Below are 26193 nucleotides of genomic sequence, written 5' to 3'. Positions count from 1 at the left end.
TCTGTTCTTTCTTTTTTTCTCTGTTTCTGTCTCTCTCTGTTCTTCCTTTCTCTCTCTACTCTTTCTTTCCTTCTCTCTCTGTTTTTCTTTCTCTGTTTCTTTCTTTCTCTGTTGCCTTTTTCTCTCTGTTCTTTCTTTCGCTCTCCAATCTTTCTTTCCCTCTCTTTCTTTTTCTCTGTTCTTTCTTTCTCTCTCTGTTCTTTATTTCCCTCTCTAATCTTTCCTTCTCTCTCTGTTCATTCTTTCTCTCTCTGTTCGTTCTTTCTCTCTGTTCATTCTTTCGTTCTCTCTCTAATCTTTCTTTTTTCTGTTTCTCTATCGCTCTGTTCTTTCTTTTCCCTTTCTTTCTTTCTTTCTTTCTTTCTTTCTTTCTTTCTTTCTTTCTCTCTTTCTCTCTGTTCTCATTCTAGCCCCTCTTTCTTTCTTTCTTTCTTTCTTTCTTTCTTTCTTTCTTTCTTTCTTTCTTTCTTTCTTTCTTTCTTTCTCTCTTCTTTCTTTCCCCTCTTTCTTTCCCAGTACCACTCCTCCTGTATATACACACTGCACAGTACCACTCCTCCTGTATATATACACTGCACAGTACCACTCCTCCTGTATATATACACTGCACAGTACCACTCCTCCCGTATATATACACTGCACAGTACCACTCCTCCTGTATATATACACTGCACAGCACCACTCCTCCTGTATATATACACTGCACAGTACCGCTCCTCCTGTATATATACACTGCACAGTACCGCTCCTCCTGTATATATACACTGCACAGTACCACTCCTCCTGTATATATACACTGCACAGTACCACTCCTCCCGTATATATACACTGCACAGTACCACTCCTCCTGTATATATACACTGCACAGCACCACTCCTCCTGTATATATACACTGCACAGTACCGCTCCTCCTGTATATATACACTGCACAGTACCGCTCCTCCTGTATATATACACTGCACAGTACCGCTCCTCCTGTATATATACACTGCACAGTACCGCTCCTCCTGTATATATACACTGCACAGTACCACTCCTCCTGTATATATACACTGCACAGTACCGCTCCTCCTGTATATATACACTACACAGTACCGCTCCTCCTGTATATATACACTGCACAGTACCGCTCCTCCTGTATATATACACTGCACAGTACCGCTCCTCCTGTATATATACACTGCACAGTACCACTCCTCCTGTATATATACACTGCACAGTACCGCTCCTCCTGTATATATACACTGCACAGTACCGCTCCTCCTGTATATATACACTGCACAGTACCGCTCCTCCTGTGTATATACACTGCACAGTACCGCTCCTCCTGTATATATACACTGCACAGTACCGCTCCTCCTGTATATATACACTGCACAGTACCGCTCCTCCTGTGTATATACACTGCACAGTACCGCTCCTCCTGTATATATACACTGCACAGTACCGCTCCTCCTGTATATATACACTGCACAGTACCGCTCCTCCTGTATATATACACTGCACAGTACCGCTCCTCCTGTATATATACACTGCCCAGTACCACTCCTCCTGTATATATACACTGCACAGTACCACTCCTCCTGTATATATACACTGCACAGTACCACTCCTCCTGTATATATACACTGCACAGTACCACTCCTCCTGTATATATACACTGCACAGTACCGCTCCTCCTGTATATATACACTGCACAGCACCGCTCCTCCTGTATATATATACACTGCACAGTACCACTCCTGTATATATACACTGCACAGTACCGCTCCTCCTGTATATATACACTGCACAGTACCGCTCCTCCTGTATATATACACTGCACAGTACCGCTCCTCCTGTATATATACACTGCACAGTACCCCTCCTCCTGTATATATACACTGCACAGTACCCCTCCTCCTGTATATATACACCGCACAGTACCACTCCTCCTGTATATATACACCGCACAGTACCACTCCTCCTGTATATATACACTGCACAGTACCACTCCTCCTGTATATATACACCGCACAGTACCACTCCTCCTGTATATATACACTGCACAGTACCACTCCTCCTGTATATATACACTGCACAGTACCCCTCCTCCTGTATATATACACTGCACAGTACCGCTCCTCCTGTATATATACACTGCACAGTGCCACTCCTCCTGTATAGATACACTGCACAGTACCACTCCTCCTGTGTATATATACACCGCACAGTACCACTCCTCCTGTATATATACACTGGACAGTACCACTCCTCCTGTATATATACACTGCACAGTACCACTCCTCCTGTATATATACACTGGACAGTACCGCTCCTCCTGTATATATACACTGCACAGTACCACTCCTCCTGTATATATACACTGCACAGTACCACTCCTCCTGTATATATACACTGCACAGTACCACTCCTCCTGTATATATACACTGCACAGTACCACTCCTCCTGTATATATACACTGCACAGTACCACTCCTCCTGTATATATTGCACAGTACCCACTCCTCCTGTATATATACACTGCACAGTACCGCTCCTCCTGCATATATACACTGCACAGTACTACTACTCCTGTATATATACCCTGCACAGTACCGCTCCTCCTGTATATATACACTGCACAGTACCGCTCCTCCTGTATATATACACTGCACAGTACCGCTCCTCCTGTATATATACACTGCACAGTACCCCTCCTCCTGTATATATACACCGCACAGTACCGCTCCTCCTGTATATATACACTGCACAGTACCACTCCTCCTGTGTATATATACACTGCACAGTACCGCTCCTCCTGTATATATACACAGCACAGTACCGCTCCTCCTGTATATATACACCGCACAGTACCACTCCTCCTGTATATATACACTGCACAGTACCGCTCCTCCTGTATATATACACTGCACAGTACCACTCCTCCTGTATATATACACTGCACAGTACCACTCCTCCTGTATATATACACTGCACAGTACCACTCCTCCTGTATATATACACTGCACAGTACCCCTCCTCCTGTGTATATATACACCGCACAGCACCACTCCTCCTGTATATATACACTGCACAGTACCGCTCCTCCTGTATATATACACTCCACAGTACCGCTCCTCCTGTATATATACACTGCACAGTACCGCTCCTCCTGTATATATACACTGCACAGTACCGCTCCTCCTCTATATATACACTGCACAGTACCGCTCCTCCTGTATATATACACTGCACAGTACCACTCCTCCTGTATATATACACTGCACAGTACCACTCCTCCTGTGTATATACACTGCACAGTACCACTCCTCCTGTATATATACACTGCACAGTACCGCTCCTCCTCTATATATACACTGCACAGTACCGCTCCTCCTGTATATATACACTGCACAGTACCACTCCTCCTGTGTATATACACTGCACAGTACCACTCCTCCTGTGTATATACACTGCACAGTACCACTCCTCCTGTATATATACACTGCACAGTACCCCTCCTCCTGTATATATACACCGCACAGTACCACTCCTCCTGTATATATACACTGCACAGTACCACTCCTCCTGTGTATATATACACCGCACAGCACCACTCCTCCTGTATATATACACTGCACAGTACCACTCCTCCTGTATATATACACTGCACAGTACCACTCCTCCTGTGTATATATACACCGCACAGTACCGCTCCTCCTGTATATATACACTGCACAGTACCACTCCTCCTGTATATATACACTGCACAGTACCGCTCCTCCTGTATATATACTGCACAGTACCACTCCTGTATATATACACTGCACAGTACCACTCCTCCTGTATATATACACTGCACAGTACCACTCCTGTATATATACACTGCACAGTACCACTCCTCCTGTATATATACACTGCACAGTACCACTCCTCCTGTATATATACACTGCACAGAACCACTCCTCCTGTATATATACACTGCACAGTACCACTCCTCCTGTATATATACACCGCACAGTACCACTCCTCCTGTATATATACACTGCACAGTACCGCTCCTCCTGTATATATACACCGCACAGTACCACTCCTCCTGTATATATACACCGCACAGTACCACTCCTCCTGTATATATACACTGCACAGTACCACTCCTCCTGTATATATACACTGCACAGTACCGCTCCTCCTGTATATATACATCGCACAGTACCACTCCTCCTGTATATATACACTGCACAGTACCGCTCCTCCTGTATATATACACCGCACAGTACCACTCCTCCTGTATATATACACTGCACAGTACCACTCCTCCTGTATATATACACTGCACAGTACCACTCCTCCTGTATATATACACTGCACAGTACCACTCCTCCTGTGTATATACACTGCACAGTACCGCTCCTCCTGTATATATACACCGCACAGTACCACTCCTCCTGTATATATACACTGCACAGTACCACTCCTCCTGTATATATACACCGCACAGTACCACTCCTCCTGTATATATACACTGCACAGTACCACTCCTCCTGTATATATACACTGCACAGTACCACTCCTCCTGTATATATACACTGCACAGTACCCCTCCTCCTGTATATACACACTGCACAGTACCACTCCTCCTGTATATATACACTGCACAGTACCGCTCCTCCTGTATATATACACTGCACAGTACCACTCCTCCTGTATATATACACTGCACAGTACCACTCCTCCTGTATATATACACTGCACAGTACCACTCCTCCTGTATATATACACTGCACAGTACCGCTCCTCCTGTATATATACATCGCACAGTACCACTCCTCCTGTATATATACACTGCACAGTACCACTCCTCCTGTATATATACACTGCACAGTACCACTCCTCCTGTATATATACACTGCACAGTACCACTCCTCCTGTATATATACACTGCACAGTACCGCTCCTCCTGTATATATACACTGCACAGTACCACTCCTCCTGTATATATACACTGCACAGTACCACTCCTCCTGTATATATACACTGCACAGTACCGCTCCTCCTGTATATATACATCGCACAGTACCACTCCTCCTGTATATATACACTGCACAGTACCGCTCCTCCTGTATATATACACCGCACAGTACCACTCCTCCTGTATATATACACTGCACAGTACCACTCCTCCTGTATATATACACTGCACAGTACCACTCCTCCTGTATATATACACTGCACAGTACCACTCCTCCTGTGTATATACACTGCACAGTACCGCTCCTCCTGTATATATACACCGCACAGTACCACTCCTCCTGTATATATACACTGCACAGTACCACTCCTCCTGTATATATACACCGCACAGTACCACTCCTCCTGTATATATACACTGCACAGTACCACTCCTCCTGTATATATACACTGCACAGTACCACTCCTCCTGTATATATACACTGCACAGTACCCCTCCTCCTGTATATACACACTGCACAGTACCACTCCTCCTGTATATATACACTGCACAGTACCACTCCTCCTGTATATATACACTGCACAGTACCCCTCCTCCTGTGTATATATACACTGCACAGTACCCCTCCTCCTGTATATATACACTGCACAGTACCACTCCTCCTGTATATATACACTGCACAGTACCGCTCCTCCTGTATAAACATTGGGGTTGTCAGAAAAGCTACAATCCAAACAGATGAATCACGTTCCACTAATAACTTCATACAGTTGAATTGAAGCCTTTGGCGCAGCCACAATCTGAGATCTTTACATTTTGATCTTTTTTTCTCTTTCGGTTTCTTTTTGTCGTCTGATCTGAGCTGTGAAGGATCCATCTCTTTCCGGAATAATATAATTCATTGCCAGCATAGGCCTCTATAGTCACCCACCCAGGCTGGACCAGCACCCATGGTGCCATGTCGGACCCCACAGTCACCTCATATCTGACCAAGCTCCTTTGCTCACATGGGGGTCGTCTACCCAAGGATCAGTTGTCTGGATTGTTGAAACTTCCCCCTGAACAGGTTGAGCAAATTCTGAAGGATAAATCCCAGAAATTCACGGTGGTTGGAGATCTTGTCCTGGCCCAGAGTCCAGTGAGAATCTGCCCAAAATATCTGAAGAAAGAGCAGGAGCAGAAGTGCGACAAGCTACACCTGTGTAAGGAATATCTGCAAGGAAAGTGCAAAAGGTGAGTAACCAGGGAGTAATGTACGGGACAGGAGGTGGTGACCGGGGAGTAATGTACAGGACAGGAGGTGGTGACCGGGGAGTAATGTACAGGACGGGAGGTGGTGACCGGGGAGTAATGTACAGGACAGGAGGTGGTGACCGGGGAGTAATATACAGGACAGGAGGTGGGTGACCGGGGAGTAATGTACAGGACAGGAGGTGGGTGACCGGGGAGTAACGTACAGGACAGGAGGTGGGTGACCGGGGAGTAATGTACAGGACGGGAGGTGGTGACCGGGGAGTAATGTACAGGACAGGAGGTGTGTGACCGGGGAGTAATGTACAGGACGGGAGGTGGGTGACCGGGGAGTAAAGTACAGGACAGGAGGTGGTGACCCGGGAGTAATGTACAGGACAGGAGGTGAGTAACCGGGGAGTAATGTACAGGACAGGAGGTGGGTGACCGGGGAGTAAAGTACAGGACAGGAGGTGGGTGACCGGGGAGTAATGTACAGGACAGGAGGTGAGTAACCGGGGAGTAATGTACAGGACGGGAGGTGGTGACCGGGGAGTAATGTACAGCACGGGAGGTGGGTGACCGGGGAGTAATGTACAGGACAGGAGGTGGTGACCCGGGAGTAATGTACAGGACAGGAGGTGAGTAACCGGGGAGTAATGTACAGGACAGGAGGTGGGTGACCGGGGAGTAATGTACAGGACAGGAGGTGGGTGACCGGGGAGTAATGTACAGGACAGGAGGTGGGTGACCCGGGAGTAATGTACAGGATAGGAGGTGGTGACCGGGGAGTAATGTACAGGACAGGAGGTGGATGACCGGGGAGTAATGTACAGGACGGGAGGTGGGTGACCGGGGAGTAATGTACAGGACAGGAGGTGGGTGACCGGGGAGTAATGTACGGGACAGGAGGTGAGTAACCAGGGAGTAATGTACGGGATAGGAGGTGAGTAACCAGGGAGTAATGTACAGGACAGGAGGTGGTGACCGGGGAGTAATGTACAGGACAGGAGGTGGGTGACCGGGGAGTAATGTACAGGACGGGAGGTGAGTAACCAGGGAGTAATGTACGGGACAGGAGGTGAGTAACCAGGGAGTAATGTACAGGACAGGAGGTGAGTAGCCAGGGAGTAATGTACAGGACAGGAGGTGGTGACCGGGGAGTAATGTACAGGACAGGAGGTGGGTGACCGGGGAGTAATGTACGGGACAGGAGGTGGGTGACCGGGGAGTAATGTACGGGACAGGAGGTGAGTAACCAGGGAGTAATGTACGGGACAGGAGGTGAGTAACCAGGGAGTAATGTACAGGACAGGAGGTGGTGACCGGGGAGTAATGTACAGGACAGGAGGTGGGTGACCGGGGAGTAATGTACAGGGCAGGAGGTGGGTGACCGGGGAGTAATGTACAGGACGGGAGGTGAGTAACCAGGGAGTAATGTACGGGACAGGAGGTGAGTAACCAGGGAGTAATGTACAGGACAGGAGGTGGTGACCGGGGAGTAATGTACAGGACAGGAGGTGGGTGACCGGGGAGTAATGTACGGGACGGGAGGTGAGTAACCAGGGAGTAATGTACGGGACAGGAGGTGAGTAACCAGGGAGTAATGTACAGGACAGGAGGTGGTGACCGGGGAGTAATGTACAGGACAGGAGGTGGGTGACCGGGGAGTAATGTACAGGGCAGGAGGTGGGTGACCGGGGAGTAATGTACGGGACAGGAGGTGAGTAACCAGGGAGTAATGTACAGGACAGGAGGTGGGTGACCGGGGAGTAATGTACAGGACAGGAGGTGGGTGACCGGGGAGTAATGTACAGGGCAGGAGGTGGGTGACCGGGGATTAATGTACGGGACAGGAGGTGAGTAACCAGGGAGTAATGTACGGGACAGGAGGTGAGTAACCAGTGAGTAATGTACGGGACAGGAGGTGAGTAACCAGGGAGTAATGTACAGGACAGGAGGTGGTGACCGGGGAGTAATGTACAGGACGGGAGGTGGTGACCGGGGAGTAATGTACAGGACGAGAGGTGGTGACCGGGGTGTAATGTACAGGACGGGAGGTGGTGACCGGGGAGTAATGTACGGGACAGAAGGTGGTGACCGGGGAGTAATGTACGGGACAGGAGGTGAGTAACCAGGGAGTAATGTAAAAGACAGGAGGTGAGTAACCAGGGAGTAATGTACAGGACGGGAGGTGGGTGACCGGGGAGTAATGTACAGGACAGGAGGTGGGTGACCGGGGAGTAATGTACAAGACAGGAGGTGAGTAACCAGGGAGTATTGTATAGTACGGGAGGTGGGTGACCGGGGAGTAATGTAAAAGACAGGAGGTGAGTAACCAGGGAGTAAAGTACAGGACGGGAGGTGGGTGACCGGGGAGTAATGTACAGGACAGGAGGTGGGTGACCGGGGAGTAATGTACAAGACAGGAGGTGAGTAACCAGGGAGTAATGTATAGGACGGGAGGTGGGTGACCGGGAAGTAATGTACAAGACAGGAGGTGAGTAACCAGGGAGTAAAGTACAGGACGGGAGGTGGGTGACCGGGGAGTAATGTACAGGACAGGAGGTGAGTAACCAGGGAGTAAAGTACAGGACGGGAGGTGGGTGACCGGGGAGTAATGTACAGGACGGGAGGTGGGTGACCGGGGAGTAATGTACAAGACGGGAGGTGGGTGACCGGGGAGTAATGTACTGGACGGGAGGTGGGTGACCGGGGAGTAATGTACTGGACGGTAGGTGGGTGACCGGGGAGTAATGTACAGGACAGGAGGTGGTGACCCGGGAGTAATGTACAGGACAGGAGGTGAGTAACCGGGGAGTAATGTACAGGACAGGAGGTGGGTGACCGGGGAGTAATGTACAGGATGGGAGGTGGGTCACCGGGGAGTAATGTACAGGACAGGAGGTGGGTGACCGGGGAGTAAAGTACAGGACAGGAGGTGGGTGACCGGGGAGTAATGTACAAGACAGGAGGTGAGTAACCAAGGAGTAAAGTACAGGACGGGAGGTGGGTGACCGGGGAGTAATGTACAGGACAGGAGGTGAGTAACCGGGGAGTAATGTACAGGACAGGAGGTGGGTGACCGGGGAGTAATGTACAGGACGGGAGGTGGGTCACCGGGGAGTAATGTACAGGACAGGAGGTGGGTGACCGGGGAGTAATGTACAGGACAGGAGGTGGGTGACCGGGGAGTAAAGTACAGGACAGGAGGTGGGTGACCGGGGAGTAATGTACAGGACGGGAGGTGGTGACCGGGGAGTAATGTACAGGACAGGAGGTGGTGACCCGGGAGTAATGTACAGGACAGGAGGTGAGTAACCGGGGAGTAATGTACAGGACGGGAGGTGGTGACCGGGGAGTAATGTACAGCACGGGAGGTGGGTGACCGGAGAGTAATGTACAGGACAGGAGGTGGGTGACCGGGGAGTAATGTACAGGACAGGAGGTGGGTGACCGGGGAGTAAAGTACAGGACAGGAGGTGGGTGACCGGGGAGTAATGTACAGGACAGGAGGTGGTGACCCGGGAGTAATGTACAGGACAGGAGGTGAGTAACCGGGGAGTAATGTACAGGACGGGAGGTGGGTGACCGGGAAGTAATGTACAGGACGGGAGGTGGGTGACCGGGGAGTAATGTACAGGACGGGAGGTGGGTGACCGGGGAGTAATGTACAGGACAGGAGGTGGGTGACCGGGGAGTAAAGTACAGGACGGGAGGTGGGTGACCGGGGAGTAATGTACAGGACAGGAGGTGGTGACCGGGGAGTAATGTACAGGACGGGAGGTGGGTGACCGGGGAGTAATGTACAGGACGGGAGGTGGGTGACCGGGGATTAAAGTACAGGACAGGAGGTGGGTGACCGGGGAGTAATGTACAGGACGGGAGGTGAGTGACTGGGGAGTAAAGTACAGGACGGGAGGTGGGTGACCGGGGAGTAAAGTACAAGACAGGAGGTGGGTGACCGGGGAGTAATGTACAGGACGGGAGGTGGGTGACCGGGGAGTAATGGACATTACTGGAAGAACTACGGCAGCACCGTATGGGTTAACCTTACTTCTCTGATACAACAGGAGAGCAATGGTTAGCAGCAATAATGACTAATACTCAAGGGCTATGTGGGATTTGTTTACAACCTTAGTTGTGCACCCTAATTGCCGTTATTTGGGACCTCAGCAAATGGCAAGGCTGAAAATACATCTCTATATGAAGATATTACTGCCATATAGTGACATATATTGGTAGATACCAGTTCTGCGGTCCATAAAAGTGATAACAGCAGTTATATATCGGATGAATTACAGGTGACGTTCTTTCTGATGGACTCGTCAGTTTTTCCGTCTTTTCCATCTGGCCCAGACCGATATGACGACATCTCCAGCCATAACTTGTCTATTTAGATTAGAAGAAAGACACATATGAGTTCTCACTTTTCCTGCCCCGTCCCCGTCTATCCCCAACCTGCACAAACTCCTTATCCTGTCATATGTCGCCCTATTCCTGTGTAACAAGGTGGCACGGGGTGGTAGTCGTGGGCAAGTCTACTTAAAACAACAGTCCACAAACCCTGCCCCCTTGCACATGAAATACAGACAGGACAGATGCAACCCTAGGTGATTTACCTCTTCTCCACAGTCACTGCAGCACGGGCAATCAGGATCCAGGAACGCAGTTGTAATCTAACAGGGAAACAGTTTACTGTAGAATTAATGAAGTAGAGAAAGTAGTTACAGTAAATCAGATGAACTTCCCGCTCTTTCCCTAATGCTCTTCACTGCCATATCAGCAGCAGCAATGGTGGTAGCTTCAGCAATAGCCCACAGTGACAGTCCCCAGTCAGATTTCTGGACGCCTATAGTCCTCAGCGGGGCACCAAGCAGTCCTGTGCCCACATCACTGCCCATGGATCTGGGGCAGCAGTCTCTTTTCCTCTCCAGGGGTATGGCAAGCTCCCAGCAGGGGAGCACAACCTGCCATGGGCACGCCTGCCCGAGCTCTGACTGGAAGCAGGAGCTTCCTGCCACCTTTTCTGGCTGCTAGTCCAGACCACACCTTAACCCTTTGCTGTCCCTAAGCTAATGCAATACACAGTAAAAATATAGGCAATTTAAAGGGAACGTCCCCCATGCCCTCCAACCCATCAGCGTTCACTTATTTATCGGTAAATTTTCTGCCTAATTAGCTATGTATTGCCTGCTGTAGACACTTTTCATATTAACATTCCCCTCAGCTTGCAAGTTTGGGTTATGATCCAAGAATTTGCTTGCGAAGCCATGGGTGGTGAAACGCGCGTCGAGGCTCCACTCCTACTCTCTGCACGTGGTTTACCCTATGTCCCAAGGTAACGTTGGTCCTGATTTTCTTTGTATCTAAGCTCTTTCATGTTTGGCATCATTACGCCTTTATTTCTAGCCTGTGGTCATTGACCCTTTAGTTATTACTCTAATGATATCATATGGCATATGATTCCTCCATGTTTTATATTGGGACATGTGTAGGTCAGCTGCTGACAGTTGGTGATATTACTTTCTTATATATTCCTTGTGTACATTTTACATGCATGTTACTTTGTGCAGTTGTTTGTGGTGAGACATTTGTTTCTCTGCCCGGTGCTCGAATTATTTCCATCTATATACCATTGTTAGCACCGGTTGTTTTAGCTGCTATTTTGTATCCTACCTCACCTTATTATTTGTTTTTTTTGTCTTTTTTGATATTATTGCACAATAAAATTTATATTTATTTGCATTTATCCTCTTATTTTTTAGATCTTGGGTATTAAACCCTTGTGTTTATATCTATATTTAGAATTCTTATCGGTATTTAAATATTCTTAGATCCACAATTTTTTTTCGGTTTTGTTGTTTGCAACGTAGCCTTAGAAGTGGTTCCCCATTCCTAAAGTAGACAGGGAACTTATTCCAGAATCTTCTTACTGTAGTTCCCAAAACCTGAGAAGAAATGAAGACTCCTGATAGATCTCACATTTCTAAACAAATTTCTTGCCAGAAAAAAAACTTCAAAATGGAAACAGTCATTTCTCTCATGACTCTTCTCCAGAATGGCGACTTCATGGCTCCAATAGACCTTTCCAATGCATACCTCCATGTCATGATTCTCACGGCACGCAAGAGATTCCTCAGAACTGAGGTCTTATAAAGGTATCAAGTTCATCATTATCAGCTCAAATGTCTCTTCCTCTCTTTTCTTCAGCCTCATGGCTGCTTGCAAAGGTTTCAGTAGTCCTCCCAGCAGTGCTCAGATTGAAAGGTGCCAGTCATTCCATCTCTGGATGACTGGTTCATCAAATCTCCTACTGAACATATTTTAAAATCTCATCTCAAATTGTCTCTAAATGTTCTGCAACACCACTGGTATTTTGATCAACTGGGAAAAGTCACAGTTGGTATCCTCTCAGACAATCCAGTTCTTGAAATGTGTCCTGATCCTGAGCTCACAGCAGATGTTTCAGTCCAGGTTCAGAAGGTAAGGTATCTGGTTTCATCCCTCCTTCACCAACCTCACACAACTGTTGGATCGGCCATGAGTCCTTAGTTTCTTTTACCTCTTCCGTGAATGAGGTTCCATGAGCTCAAGCCAACTTTCGCAGTCTCCAAGGCAAAGTCATTTCTTCTTGGAACAGGTCTCTCAGTTCTTTGGACAGCCATCCTCTAATTTCTTAGGAGACCAGATTGGACCTGAAATGGTGACTACAAAAAAGAGCATCTGTCTCATGGCCAGTGTCTGGTTCACTTTCGTAAGACTGTTCTCACCACGCACGCCTCAGCTTTCGACTAGGGACCGGTGCCAATGTCTTCAACGCTTGGATTCAAAGGAAGTGGTCTACTCAGGAGAAATGATATCTTTCCTCACACTTGTGTGGTCAAATTAGTCTTCCATCATTTTCTTTCTCTCCTACGAAGTGTGGAGGTAAGGGTGCAGTCAGACAATTTGTCAATGATTTTTCAACATCATCAAGCAGGATGGAAAGAAGTGTGCAACTCTGTAGCCAGAAGGCAAGGAGATCATGGAGTGATCAGAAGCAAACCTAGTAGGCATCTTGGCAGTCCATATTTCAGGCTCCTTCAACACTCAGCCAACAGATGAGCTGCGACTCTGAATCACAAAGTATTTTCTTAGCCTCAAAGAAGGTAGACGTCTTTGCTACAAGGGAAAATGCCAAACTCCAATGTTTTTTTTTTTCTCTGTGTCAACCAACATCATCCAAAAGTCCTGGAAAGTCTGATAGTGTCCTGTAACTTAAGAACATCTTTGTATGCACATTTCCTCCAATTCCAATGATTCTCAGAACTTTGAGGGAAATCAAAGAGTACAAAGCAAAGGCCATAGTCATGCTATTGTTTTCGCACCCCCACCCCCCAGGGTTTGATTCTCACTCGCTTTGCTTCTCCTTCTCTAAAAAAAAAAGATATTGGAAGCTGTCCTTGAGGAAAGACCTTCTAACCCAGAAAGAGTGGCGTCAACCCAGCCTAGAACTTCCTCACTTGTTTGTGTGGAGGATAAATTTACTCCTCCTCTAAGATTTCTCAGATTATGAGGACCCTAGCAGCCTCTAGAAGACCAGACACTAGAAGAACATATGCCAGGATCTGGAGGATTTTTTATTGCCAGTTTTCAAAAGATCCTATATCCCTCTCCAATATTTTACAATTTCTTCTTCAAGGTATGGGGAAAGGTCTCAAATGTAAAACTCTTGCAGCTTGTCTTGTAGAAAACCCTACTTCAGAGACTTGGGCAATTGTCTGGTTCTTCGCACCATGCCAGGTTTTCTCGAGAAAGTTTCCTCATTTAGCTATATGAACCAGGAGATTATTCTTCCATCTTTTTCCCAGAAAGATTTAGGGAATGCCTCTTCCAACCTGCATGTTCTGGATGTTAAGAGGGCAATACAAACCTACCGCCAATGCTCCTCAAAATTTAGGAAGGATGAACTCCTCTTTCTTTAGTTCCAGGGGAAAAATAAAGACTATAAAGTAAATCTTCTCTCTCTAGATGGTTGAAGAATTCTGTCATCCTTTGCTACAAACGAAGACCTTCAAACTCCATTTGTGAAGCCACATTCTACATGCTTCACTACAGCTTCTTAGGCAGACTACATCTGTTACGGACTGGGTGGTGGAACTACTATGCAATGATCCAAAGAGAGCCTGGAGGTGCATGACTAGGTGCCTCCCCAAGTTCGATCCTGGATGCATGGCGGCTGACGATACTTCGATCCAAGAAGAGACGAGGGAGGTGGGACCAGGTGCTACACCAGGGCTAACCTCAGATGGTAGCAACTGACCCCCAAAAGACAGAAGGCAGGAATGGCCAGGAACGGTAGACTTGACAAGTACATGCTGGCATGGCTGGTATAGTGACTGGCACGACGGACACGCAGCCGGGCACGGACGGTATTTATGCATGCGAGTACAGGCGGACATGGCTAATATACAGGCAGGCTAGTGCAGATGGACATGGCTGATATACACACAGGCAGATAGGCATGACTGATAGACAGGCAGGTGCAGGTTGGCATGGCTGATATACAGGCAGGCTTGCCGGCATGACAGATACACAGGCAGGTATACTGGAAACTAAAACTGGGACCTGAGTACTAGCAAGCGGGTTAGTAACAAACAATGCACCAAGGGCACCTCCCATCAGATGTAGGTGCCTTAAATAATAGGTGTCTCCCAGCTATTTCACCAACCATATTCCTATACACTTGAAATACAGCTCAGCCTTTGGCAAAAGAGTGAAGAGTGTTAGAGAAAGCTGCTCCTTAGTTTCCCCCTTTGTTTTCTTTATTGTTCATTAATTCCCATACTGTGCTGTCATAGGACATCCAGGAAATTTGTTATCTGAATTTTTTTTATTTCCTGGAGTCCATAGGCAGCACATGATTCCTCCCCAACAAATGTATTGCTACTTACTAACTCAAGTCTGGTTTATTCATCTGGCATTATTCATTACTGCTGCTAATCATTGCTAATGGTCCCTTCTGATGCATCACTAATAATTAATAATAATAATTTTTATTTATATAGCGCCAACATACAGTTGTGGCCAAAAGTATTGACACCCCTGCAATTCTGTCAGATAATACTCAGTTTCTTCCTGAAAATGATTGCAAACACAAATTCTTTGATATTATTATCTTCACTTAATTTGTCTTAAATGAAAAAACACAAAAGAGAATGAAGCAAAACATTGATCATTTCGCACGAAACTCCAAAAATGGGCCAGACAAAAGTATTGGCACCCTCAGCCTAATACTTGGTTGCACAACCTTTAGCCACAATAACTGCGACCAACCGCTTCCGGTAACCATCAATGAGTTTCTTACAATGCTCTGCTGGAATTTTAGACCATTCTTCTTTGGCAAACTGCTCCAGGTCCCTGATATTTGAAGGGTGCCTTCTCCAAACTGCCATTTTTAGATCTCTCCACAGGTGTTCTATGGGATTCATGTCTGGACTCATTGCTGGCCACCTTAGAAGTCTCCAGTGCTTTCTCTCAAACCATTTTCTAGTGCTTTTTGAAGTGTGTTTTGGGTCATTGTCCTGCTGGAAGACCCATGACCTCTGAGGGAGACCCAGCTTTCTCACACTGGGCCCTACATTATGCTGCAAAATTTGTTGGTAGTCTTCTGACTTCATAATGCCATGCACACGGTCAAGCAGTCCAGTGTCAGAGGCAGCAAAGCAACCCCAAAACATCAGGGAACCTCCACCATGTGTGACTGTAGGGACCATGTTCTTTTCTTTGAATGCCTCTTTTTTTCTCCTGTAAACTCTATGTTGATGCCTTTGCCCAAAAAGCTCTACTTTTGTCTCATCTGACCAGAGAACATTCTTCCAAAACGTTTTAGGCTTTTCAGGTAAGTTTTGGCAAACTCCAGCCTGGCTTTTTTTATGTCTCGGGGTAAGAAGTGGAATCTTCCTGGGTCTCCTACCATACAGTCCCTTTTCATTCAGACACTGACGGATAGTACGGGTTGACACTGTTGTACCCTCGGACTGCAGGGCAGCTTGAACTTGTTTGGATGTTAGTTGAGGTTCTTTATCCAACATCCGCACAATCTTGCGTTGAAATCTCTTGTCAATTTTTCTTTTCCGTCCACATCTAGGGAGGTTAGCCACAGTGCCATGGGCTTTACACTTCTTGATGACACTGCGCACGGTAGACACAGGAACATTCTGGTCATTGGAGATGGACTTGTAGCCTTGAGATTGCTCATGCTTCCTCACAATTTGGTTTCTCAAGTCCTCAGACAGTTCTTTGGTCTTCTTTCTTTTCTCCATGCTCAATGTGGTACACACAAGGACACAGGACGGAGGTTGAGTCAACTTTAATCCATGTCAGCTGTCTGCAAGTGTGATTTAGTTATTGCCAACACCTGTTAGGTGCCACAGGTAAGTTACAGGTGCTGTTAATTACACAAATTAGAGAAGCATCACATGATTTTTCGAACAGTGCCAATACTTTTGTCCACCCTCTTTTTTATGTTTGGTGTGGAATTATATCCAATTTGGCTTTAGGACAATTCTTTTTGTGTTTTTTTTCTTTTAAGACAAATTATATGAAGATAATAATAACAAAGAATTTGTGTTTGCAATCATTTTCAGGAAGAAACTGAGTATTATCTGACAGAATTGCAGGGGTGTCAATACTTTTGGCCACAACTGTATTCCGCAGCACTTTACAGTTAAGCGGGGACATGTACAGACAATAAATTCAATACGAGTTAAGACAATTTAATCAGTGACATTAGGAGTGAGGTCCCTGCTCGCAAGCTTACAATCTACAAGGAAATGGGGGGACACAGTAGGTGAGAAATGCTTGTTATTTCAGGTCTGGCAATTATAATAGGGATTTTCATATAAAGCTGCATGATCCGGTCATCAGCCCGTGTGTTTAAGTGCAATAGACAAGTATCAGGGGCAGTTATCATGTGCATGAAGGGTGTGGAGACAGATGAATAGTAGGGTGCAGATTCAGAATAATATTTGGAAGGAGGGAACAGGGCAAAGTTAGCTTGCTGGGTAGTTGATGTGGTAGGCTTGTTTGAAGAGATGGGTTTTCAAAGCGCGCTTGAATAGGTCGGGGCTAGGTATCAGTCTGATCGTCTTGGGGAAGTGCATTCCAGAGAGCTGGAGCAGCACGAGAGAAGTCTTGGAGAGGGAGGCGCGAGGTTCGGATTACGGGGGATGTTAGTCTTAGGTCATTTGTAGAACGGAGGGCACGTGTAGGACAATAGACAGAGATGAGGGAGGAGATATTAGGCGGTGCAGAACAGTGGAGAGCTTTGTGGGTGAGAGAGATGAGTTTACACTGGACCCTGTAGCGAATAGGTAGCCAGTGTAATGACTGGCACAAGATGGAGGCATCGGTGAAGCGGCTGGACAGAAATATGACCCTGGCTGCCGCATTCAAGATGGATTGGAGAGGAGAAAGTTTGGTAAGAGGGAGACCGATCAGAAGAGAGTTGCAGTAGTCCAGGCGAGAATGAATAAGAGCGACAGTAAGAGTCTTAGCAGTTTCAAAGGTGAGAAAAGGTCGGATTCTGGAGATGTTTTTAAGATGCAGGTGACAAGAGCGAGCCAGTGATCGGATATAGGGAGTAAAGGAAAGATCGGTGTCGAATATGACCCCAAGACAGCGGGCATGCTGCTTGGGAGTTATGGTTGAACCCTCCAGGGCTATTTTGATGTTAGGTAGAGTGAGGTTAGTAGAGGGGAGAAACACAAGAAGCTCAGTTTTGGAGAGATTTAGTTTCAGATAGAGGGAGGACATGATGTTAGAGACAGCAGACAGACAATCCTTGGTATTTTGAATTAGGGTAGGGGTGATGTCAGGGGAAGAAGCGTATAATTGGGTGTCATCAGCATAGAGATGATACTGGAACCCAAGTCTGCTGATTGTTTGACCAATAGGGGCAGTGTATAAAGAGAAGAGGAGGGGGCCTAGAACCGATCCTTGAGGAACCCCAACAGTAAGGGGAAGGTGAGAGGAGGAGGAACCGGCAAAAGAAACAGTAAAGGAGCGGTCAGAGAGGTAGGAGGAGAACCAGGAGAGAATGGTGTCCTTGAGGCCAATGGAACGGAGCATAGTGAGGAGGAGCTGATGATCCACAGTGTCGAATGCTGCAGAGAGATCCAAGAGAATCAGCATGGAGTAATGACCATTTGTTTTAGCTGTTAGTAGATCATTAGAGACTTTAGTGAGGGCAGTTTCAGTAGAGTGTAAGGAGCGGAAACCGGATTGGAGAGGGTCGAGAAGAGAGTTATCAAAGAGATAGCGGATTAGATGGGAGTGGACCAGGCGTTCCAGGAGTTTAGAGATGAAGGGAAGATTAGAGACAGGTCTATAGTTAGCGGCACAGTTTTGGTCGAGGGATGGTTTTTTAAGTAGTGGATGTATGACGGCATGCTTAAATGAGGAGGGAAAGATACCAGAAGAGAGAGAGAGGTTATATATTTTAGTCAGGTGAGGGGTGACAGCAGGGGAAAGGGACTGGAGGAGATGTGAAGGAATGGGGTCACTGTTGCAAGTTGTAGGCTGAGCAGAGGCGAGGAGCTTGGAAACTTCTTCTGAAACAGGCTCAAAGATGTCTAGTGATCAGTAAAGTAACCTTTTAGGCTTTGTTCACATGTTTCATTTTTCAATGCGTTTTTTTATGCAAATTTCATCTGCCGTTTACAGTCCAGTGATGATATTTCAGAAATCTCATGCAAATGACTTGTTTTTTTAGTCCTCAGTATTTTGGTAAAGTAAACAGTGTCCTACAAACTCAATGCGCTGCCATTGGTGACCTGTGACTGTGATCCTGCTTCTGTGACGGTAGAAAAGCTGAACTTTGGGAACCTGACATATGCACCAAAAACGCAGCAAAGCCAAGCAAGTAAAGCTGCGATTTTGATGCTGCTTCTTTTCTGCCAAGAGAGCAGTTTTTCCTGCAGAAAAAAAAATGCAGCGTGTGAACATAGCCTAATATTGTGCTACCTAAGGACTCCAGGAAATGAAAAAGTCTGGTAACAAATTCTCATGAACCTTTTCCTTTATTCAGGTCAAATTGCAAATTGCATCATGATATTTCATCATCTTATAATCAAACGGTTTTAAAAGTGAACGAAATCAGTGGACTTAATATACAAGAGTTAAAGGTCCTGCTGCTTCAGAATGACAAACAGTTACAGCCCGAGGTCAGTACAACAGCACAACTATTACATATAACTATTACTGCCCCCTATGTACAAGAATATAACTACTATAATACTGCTCCCTATGTACAAGAATATAACTACTATAATACTGCCTCTATGTACAAGAATATAACTACTATAATACTGCCCCCTATGTACAAGAATATAACTACTATAATACTGCCTCTATGTACAAGAATATAACTACTATAATACTGCCCCCATGTACAAGAATATAACTACTATAATACTGCCTCTATGTACAAGAATATAACTACTATAATACTGCCCCTATGTACAAGAATATAACTACTATAATACTGCCCTCTATGTACAAGAATATAACTACTATAATACTGCCTCTATGTACAAGAATATAACTACTATAATACTGCCCCTATGTACAAGAATATAACTACTATAATACTGCCCTCTATGTACAAGAATATAATTACTACAATACTGCTCCTATGTATAAGAATATAACTACTATAATACTGCCCCCTATGTACAAGAATATAACTACTATAATACTGCTCCTATGTACAAGAATATAGCTACTATAATACTGCCCCCTATATACAAGAATATAACTACTATAATACTGCCTCTATGTACAAGAATATAACTACTATAATACTGCCCCCATGTACAAGAATATAACGATAATACTGCCTCTATGTACAAGAATATAACTACTATAATACTGCCCCTATGTACAAGAATATAACTACTATAATACTGCTCCTATGTACAAGAATATAACTACTATAATACTGCTCCTATGTACAAGAATATAACTACTATAATACTGCCCCCTATGTACAAGAATATAACTACTATAATACTGCCCCCTATGTACAAGAATATAACTACTATAATATTGCTCCTATGTACAAGAATATAACTACTATAATACTGCCCCTATGTACAAGAATATAACTACTATAATACTGCTCCTATGTACAAGAATATAACTACTATAATACTGCCCCCTATGTACAAGAATATAACTACTATAATACTGCCCCCTATGTACAAGAATGTAACTACTATAATACTGCTCCTATGTACAAGAATATAACTACTATAATACTGCCCCCTATGTACAAGAATATAACAACTATAATACTGCCCCTATGTACAAGAATATAACTACTATAATACTGCCCCTATGTACAAGAATATAACTACTATAATACTGCCCCTATGTACAAGAATATAATTACTATAATACTGCCCCTATGTACAAGAATATAACTACTATAATACTGCTCCTATGTACAAGAATATAACTACTATAATACTGCCCCCTATGTACAAGAATATAACTACTATAATACTGCTCCTATGTACAAGAATATAACTACTATAATACTGCCCCTATGTACAAGAATATAACTACTATAATACTGCTCCTATATACAAGAATATAACTACTATAATACTGCTCCTATGTACAAGAATATAACTACTATAATACTGCCCCCTATGTACAAGAATATAACTACTATAATACTGCTCCTATGTACAAGAATATAACTACTATAATACTGCCCCTATGTACAAGAATATAACTACTATAATACTGCTCCTATGTACAAGAATATAGCTACTATAATACTGCCCCCTATGTACAAGAATATAACTACTATAATACTGCTCCTATGTACAAGAATATAACTACTATAATACTGCCCCTATGTACAAGAATATAACTACTATAATAATGCTCCTATATACAAGAATATAACTACTATAATACTGCTCCTATGTACAAGAATATAACTACTATAATACTGCCCCCTATGTACAAGAATATAACTACTATAATACTGCCCCTATGTACAAGAATATAACTACTATAATACTGCCCCTATGTACAAGAATATAACTACTATAATACTGCCCCTATGTACAAGAATATAACTACTATAATACTGCTCCTATGTACAAGAATATAACTACTATAATACTGCCCCCTATGTACAAGAATATAACTACTATAATACTGCCCCCTATGTACAAGAATATAACTACTATAATATTGCTCCTATGTACAAGAATATAACTACTATAATACTGCCCCTATGTACAAGAATATAACTACTATAATACTGCTCCTATGTACAAGAATATAACTACTATAATACTGCCCCTATGTACAAGAATATAACTACTATAATACTGCCCCTATGTACAAGAATATAACTACTATAATACTGCCCCTATGTACAAGAATATAACTACTATAATACTGCTCCTATGTACAAGAATATAACTACTATAATACTGCCCCCTATGTACAAGAATATAACTACTATAATACTGCTCCTATGTACAAGAATATAACTACTATAATACTGCCCCCTATGTACAAGAATATAACTACTATAATACTGCCCCTATGTACAAGAATATAACTACTATAATACTGCCCCTATGTACAAGAATATAACTACTATAATACTGCCCCTATGTACAAGAATATAATTACTATAATACTGCCCCTATGTACAAGAATATAACTACTATAATACTGCTCCTATGTACAAGAATATAACTACTATAATACTGCCCCCTATGTACAAGAATATAACTACTATAATACTGCTCCTATGTACAAGAATATAACTACTATAATACTGCCCCTATGTACAAGAATATAACTACTATAATACTGCTCCTATGTACAAGAATATAGCTACTATAATACTGCCTCCTATGTACAAGAATATAACTACTATAATACTGCTCCTATGTACAAGAATATAACTACTATAATACTGCCCCTATGTACAAGAATATAACTACTATAATACTGCTCCTATATACAAGAATATAACTACTATAATACTGCTCCTATGTACAAGAATATAACTACTATAATACTGCCCCCTATGTACAAGAATATAACTACTATAATACTGCCCTATGTACAAGAATATAACTACTATAATACTGCCCCTATGTACAAGAATATAACTACTATAATACTGCCCCTATGTACAAGAATATAACTACTATAATACTGCTCCTATGTACAAGAATATAACTACTATAATACTGCCCCCTATGTACAAGAATATAACTATTATAATACTGCCCCCTATGTACAAGAATATAACTACTATAATATTGCTCCTATGTACAAGAATATAACTACTATAATACTGCCCCCTATGTACAAGAATATAACTACTATAATACTGCCCCTATGTACAAGAATATAACTACTATAATACTGCCCCTATGTACAAGAATATAACTACTATAATACTGCTCCTATATACAAGAATATAACTACTATAATACTGCCCCTATGTACAAGAATATAACTACTATAATACTGCTCCTATATACAAGAATATAACTACTATAATACTGCTCCTATGTACAAGAATATAACTACTATAATACTGCCCCTATGTACAAGAATATAACTACTATAATACTGCTCCTATATACAAGAATATAACTACTATAATACTGCTCCTATGTACAAGAATATAACTACTATAATACTGCCCCCTATGTACAAGAATATAACTACTATAATACTGCCCCTATGTACAAGAATATAACTACTATAATACTGCCCATATGTACAAGAATATAACTACTATAATACTGCCCCTATGTACAAGAATATAACTACTATAATACTGCTCCTATGTACAAGAATATAACTACTATAATACTGCCCCCTATGTACAAGAATATAACTACTATAATACTGCCCCCTATGTACAAGAATATAACTACTATAATATTGCTCCTATGTACAAGAATATAACTACTATAATACTGCCCCTATGTACAAGAATATAACTACTATAATACTGCCCCTATGTACAAGAATATAACTACTATAATACTGCCCCTATGTACAAGAATATAACTACTATAATACTGCCCCTATGTACAAGAATATAACTACTATAATACTGCCCCTATGTACAAGAATATAACTACTATAATACTGCTCCTATGTACAAGAATATAACTACTCTAATACTGCCCCCTATGTACAAGAATATAACTACTATAATACTGCCCCCTATGTACAAGAATATACCTACTATAATACTGCTCCTATGTACAAGAATATAACTACTATAATACTGCCCCTATGTACAAGAATATAACTACTATAATACTGCCCCTATGTACAAGAATATAACTACTATAATACTGCTCCTATGTACAAGAATATAACTACTATAATACTGCCCCCTATGTACAAGAATATAACTACTATAATACTGCCCCTATGTACAAGAATATAACTACTATAATACTGCCCCTATGTACAAGAATATAACTACTATAATACTGCTCCTATGTACAAGAATATAACTACTATAATACTGCCCCCTATGTACAAGAATATAACTACTATAATACTGCTCCTATGTACAAGAATATAACTACTATAATACTGCTCCTATGTACAAGAATATAACTACTATAATACTGCCCCTATGTACAAGAATATAACTACTATAATACTGCCCCTATGTACAAGAATATAACTACTATAATACTGCCCCTATGTACAAGAATATAATTACTATAATACTGCCCCTATGTACAAGAATATAACTACTATAATACTGCTCCTATGTACAAGAATATAACTACTATAATACTGCCCGTATGTACAAGAATATAACTACTATAATACTGCCCCTATGTACAAGAAAATACTGTAACTACTATAATACTGCTCCTATGTACAAGAATATAACTACTATAATACTGCTCCTATGTATAAGAATATACCTACTATAATACTGTCCCTATGTTCAAGAATATAACTACTATAATACTGCACCTATTTACAAGAATATAACTACTATAATACTGCCCCCTATGTACAAGAATATAACTACTATAATACTGCCCCTATGTTCAAGAATATAACTACTATAATACTGCCCCTATGTACAAGAATATAACTACTATAATACTGCCCCCTATGTACAAGAATATAACTACTATAATACTGCCCCTATGTACAAGAATATAACTACTATAATACTGCCCCCTATGTACAAGAATATAACTACTATAATACTGCCCCTATGTACAAGAATATAACTACTATAATACTGCCCCTATATACAAGAATATAACTACTATAATACTGCCCCCATGTACAAGAATATAACTACTATAATACTGCCCCCTATGTACAAGAATATAACTACTATAACACTGCCCCCATGTACAAGAATATAACTACTATAATACTGCCTCTATGTACAAGAATATAACTACTATAATACTGCCTCTATGTACAAGAATATAACTACTATAATACTGCCCCCTATGTACAAGAATATAACTACTATAACACTGCCCCCATGTACAAGAATATAACTACTATAATACTGCCTCTATGTACAAGAATATAACTACTATAATACTGCCTCTATGTACAAGAATATAACTACTATAATACTGCCCCCTATGTACAAGAATATAACTACTATAATACTGCCCCCTATGTACAAGAATATAACTACTATAATACTAATAATGTGTTTGTCCCTCTTGTGTCCGCTCTCACAATCTTCTGGATCTCTTTTCTGCTCGCTGTCAGATGCCTAAGGTTTCTATTAGGAATTTTCAGATGCTTTGTGACGTGAAACACAATGAACGTCTCCAGTTGTTTCATGAAGCAGTAAAGATGGAGAATTCGGCCGCAATAAGTGATGGAAGAGAAGTGAGAAAAAGAAAGAATTCTGATGACGCTCCTCCGCAGAGCAAGTTACCAAGAATACAAGAAGAGCCGTCAGGTGCGTCTGAGTCTGTGCTCAATACCAGGATCGGGGTCACACATGCAGGGAGTGGATTTCCTTTTGGCATTTAAAGGGCAGATTCACATTCAGCCCCACCAGTGGGGCGATCGCTGCAGGTTTCAGCAGTTAAACTCCCACCACTGGATAAGTTCCAGTCATGGCTGAAAGTGTTGGCACCTTGTATTTGAATTTACCTTCTCCCTACAACAATTTTAAAATCACTCCACAGGTGATCAATGGAATTTAGGTGTTTGGGGTCCTTGTCCTGCTAGAAGACCTATGACCTAGGACACAAACCCATCTTTCTAAAGCTGAACACTGCATTGCCACCCAAAATCCTTTTGTACTCTTCAGATTTCATGATGCCTCTCCACATAGTCAAGGCACCCAGTGCCAGATGCCAAAGGCAGTGAAACAACCCCAAACATCTGTGATCCTCCACCATATCTGACTGTAGGTACTGTGTTCTTTTCTTTGCAGGCCTCATTTCATTTTCGGTATGTAGAATGATGTACTTTACCAAAAAGCTCTATATTGGTTTCCATAATAAATGCAAAGAAGAAAGAATTGCGGTACGGTACTCACCACGTTGAAGGATATCAAAGTTCTTTTATTTCATCTGTGCAACAAAAAACTTGGTTTTCATTATGGAAACCAAGATAGAGCCTTTTGGTAAAACGCATCATTCTACTGCATACCAAAAATGGAATGAGGCCTACAAAGAAAAGAACACAGTACCTACAGTCAGACATGGTGGATGGTCACAGATGTTTTGGGGTTGTTTCGCTGCCTCTGGCACTGGGTGCCTTGACTGTGTAGAGAGGCATCATGAAATCTGAAGATTAGATTACCAAAGGATTTTGGGTGGCAACGTAGTGTCCAGTCTTTGCATTCATTATGGAAACGTTTTCCATTGCTGAGCACCGAAGACCGGTTGAACATGCTGTGGCATCAAATGTATAGTGTGAATAAGATCACTCTGGTGCAGTTCACCT

General features: G+C 43.2%; 1 protein-coding gene across 1 annotated transcript in view; it reads left to right on the top strand.

Annotated features, from left to right (window-relative positions):
• The first annotated feature begins 5482 nt into the window (after positions 1-5482).
• The window catches only part of LOC141048575 (uncharacterized), a 126327-nt gene continuing 105616 nt past the window's right edge, over positions 5483-26193 (top strand). The window contains exons 1-3 of the mRNA XM_073544292.1: positions 5483-6186; positions 19256-19391; positions 25000-25195. Of these exons, the coding sequence (XP_073400393.1) occupies positions 5912-6186; positions 19256-19391; positions 25000-25195 (607 nt within the window). The 5' untranslated portion in view covers positions 5483-5911. The remainder of the gene's footprint in view (positions 6187-19255; positions 19392-24999; positions 25196-26193) is intronic.

Source organism: Dendrobates tinctorius, unplaced genomic scaffold (genome assembly GCF_039654945.1).
Source record: "Dendrobates tinctorius isolate UK_male_01 unplaced genomic scaffold, ASM3965494v1 ptg000136l, whole genome shotgun sequence".
NCBI lineage: Eukaryota > Metazoa > Chordata > Amphibia > Anura > Dendrobatidae > Dendrobates > Dendrobates tinctorius.
This window is presented reverse-complemented; position numbering and strand designations above follow the sequence as displayed.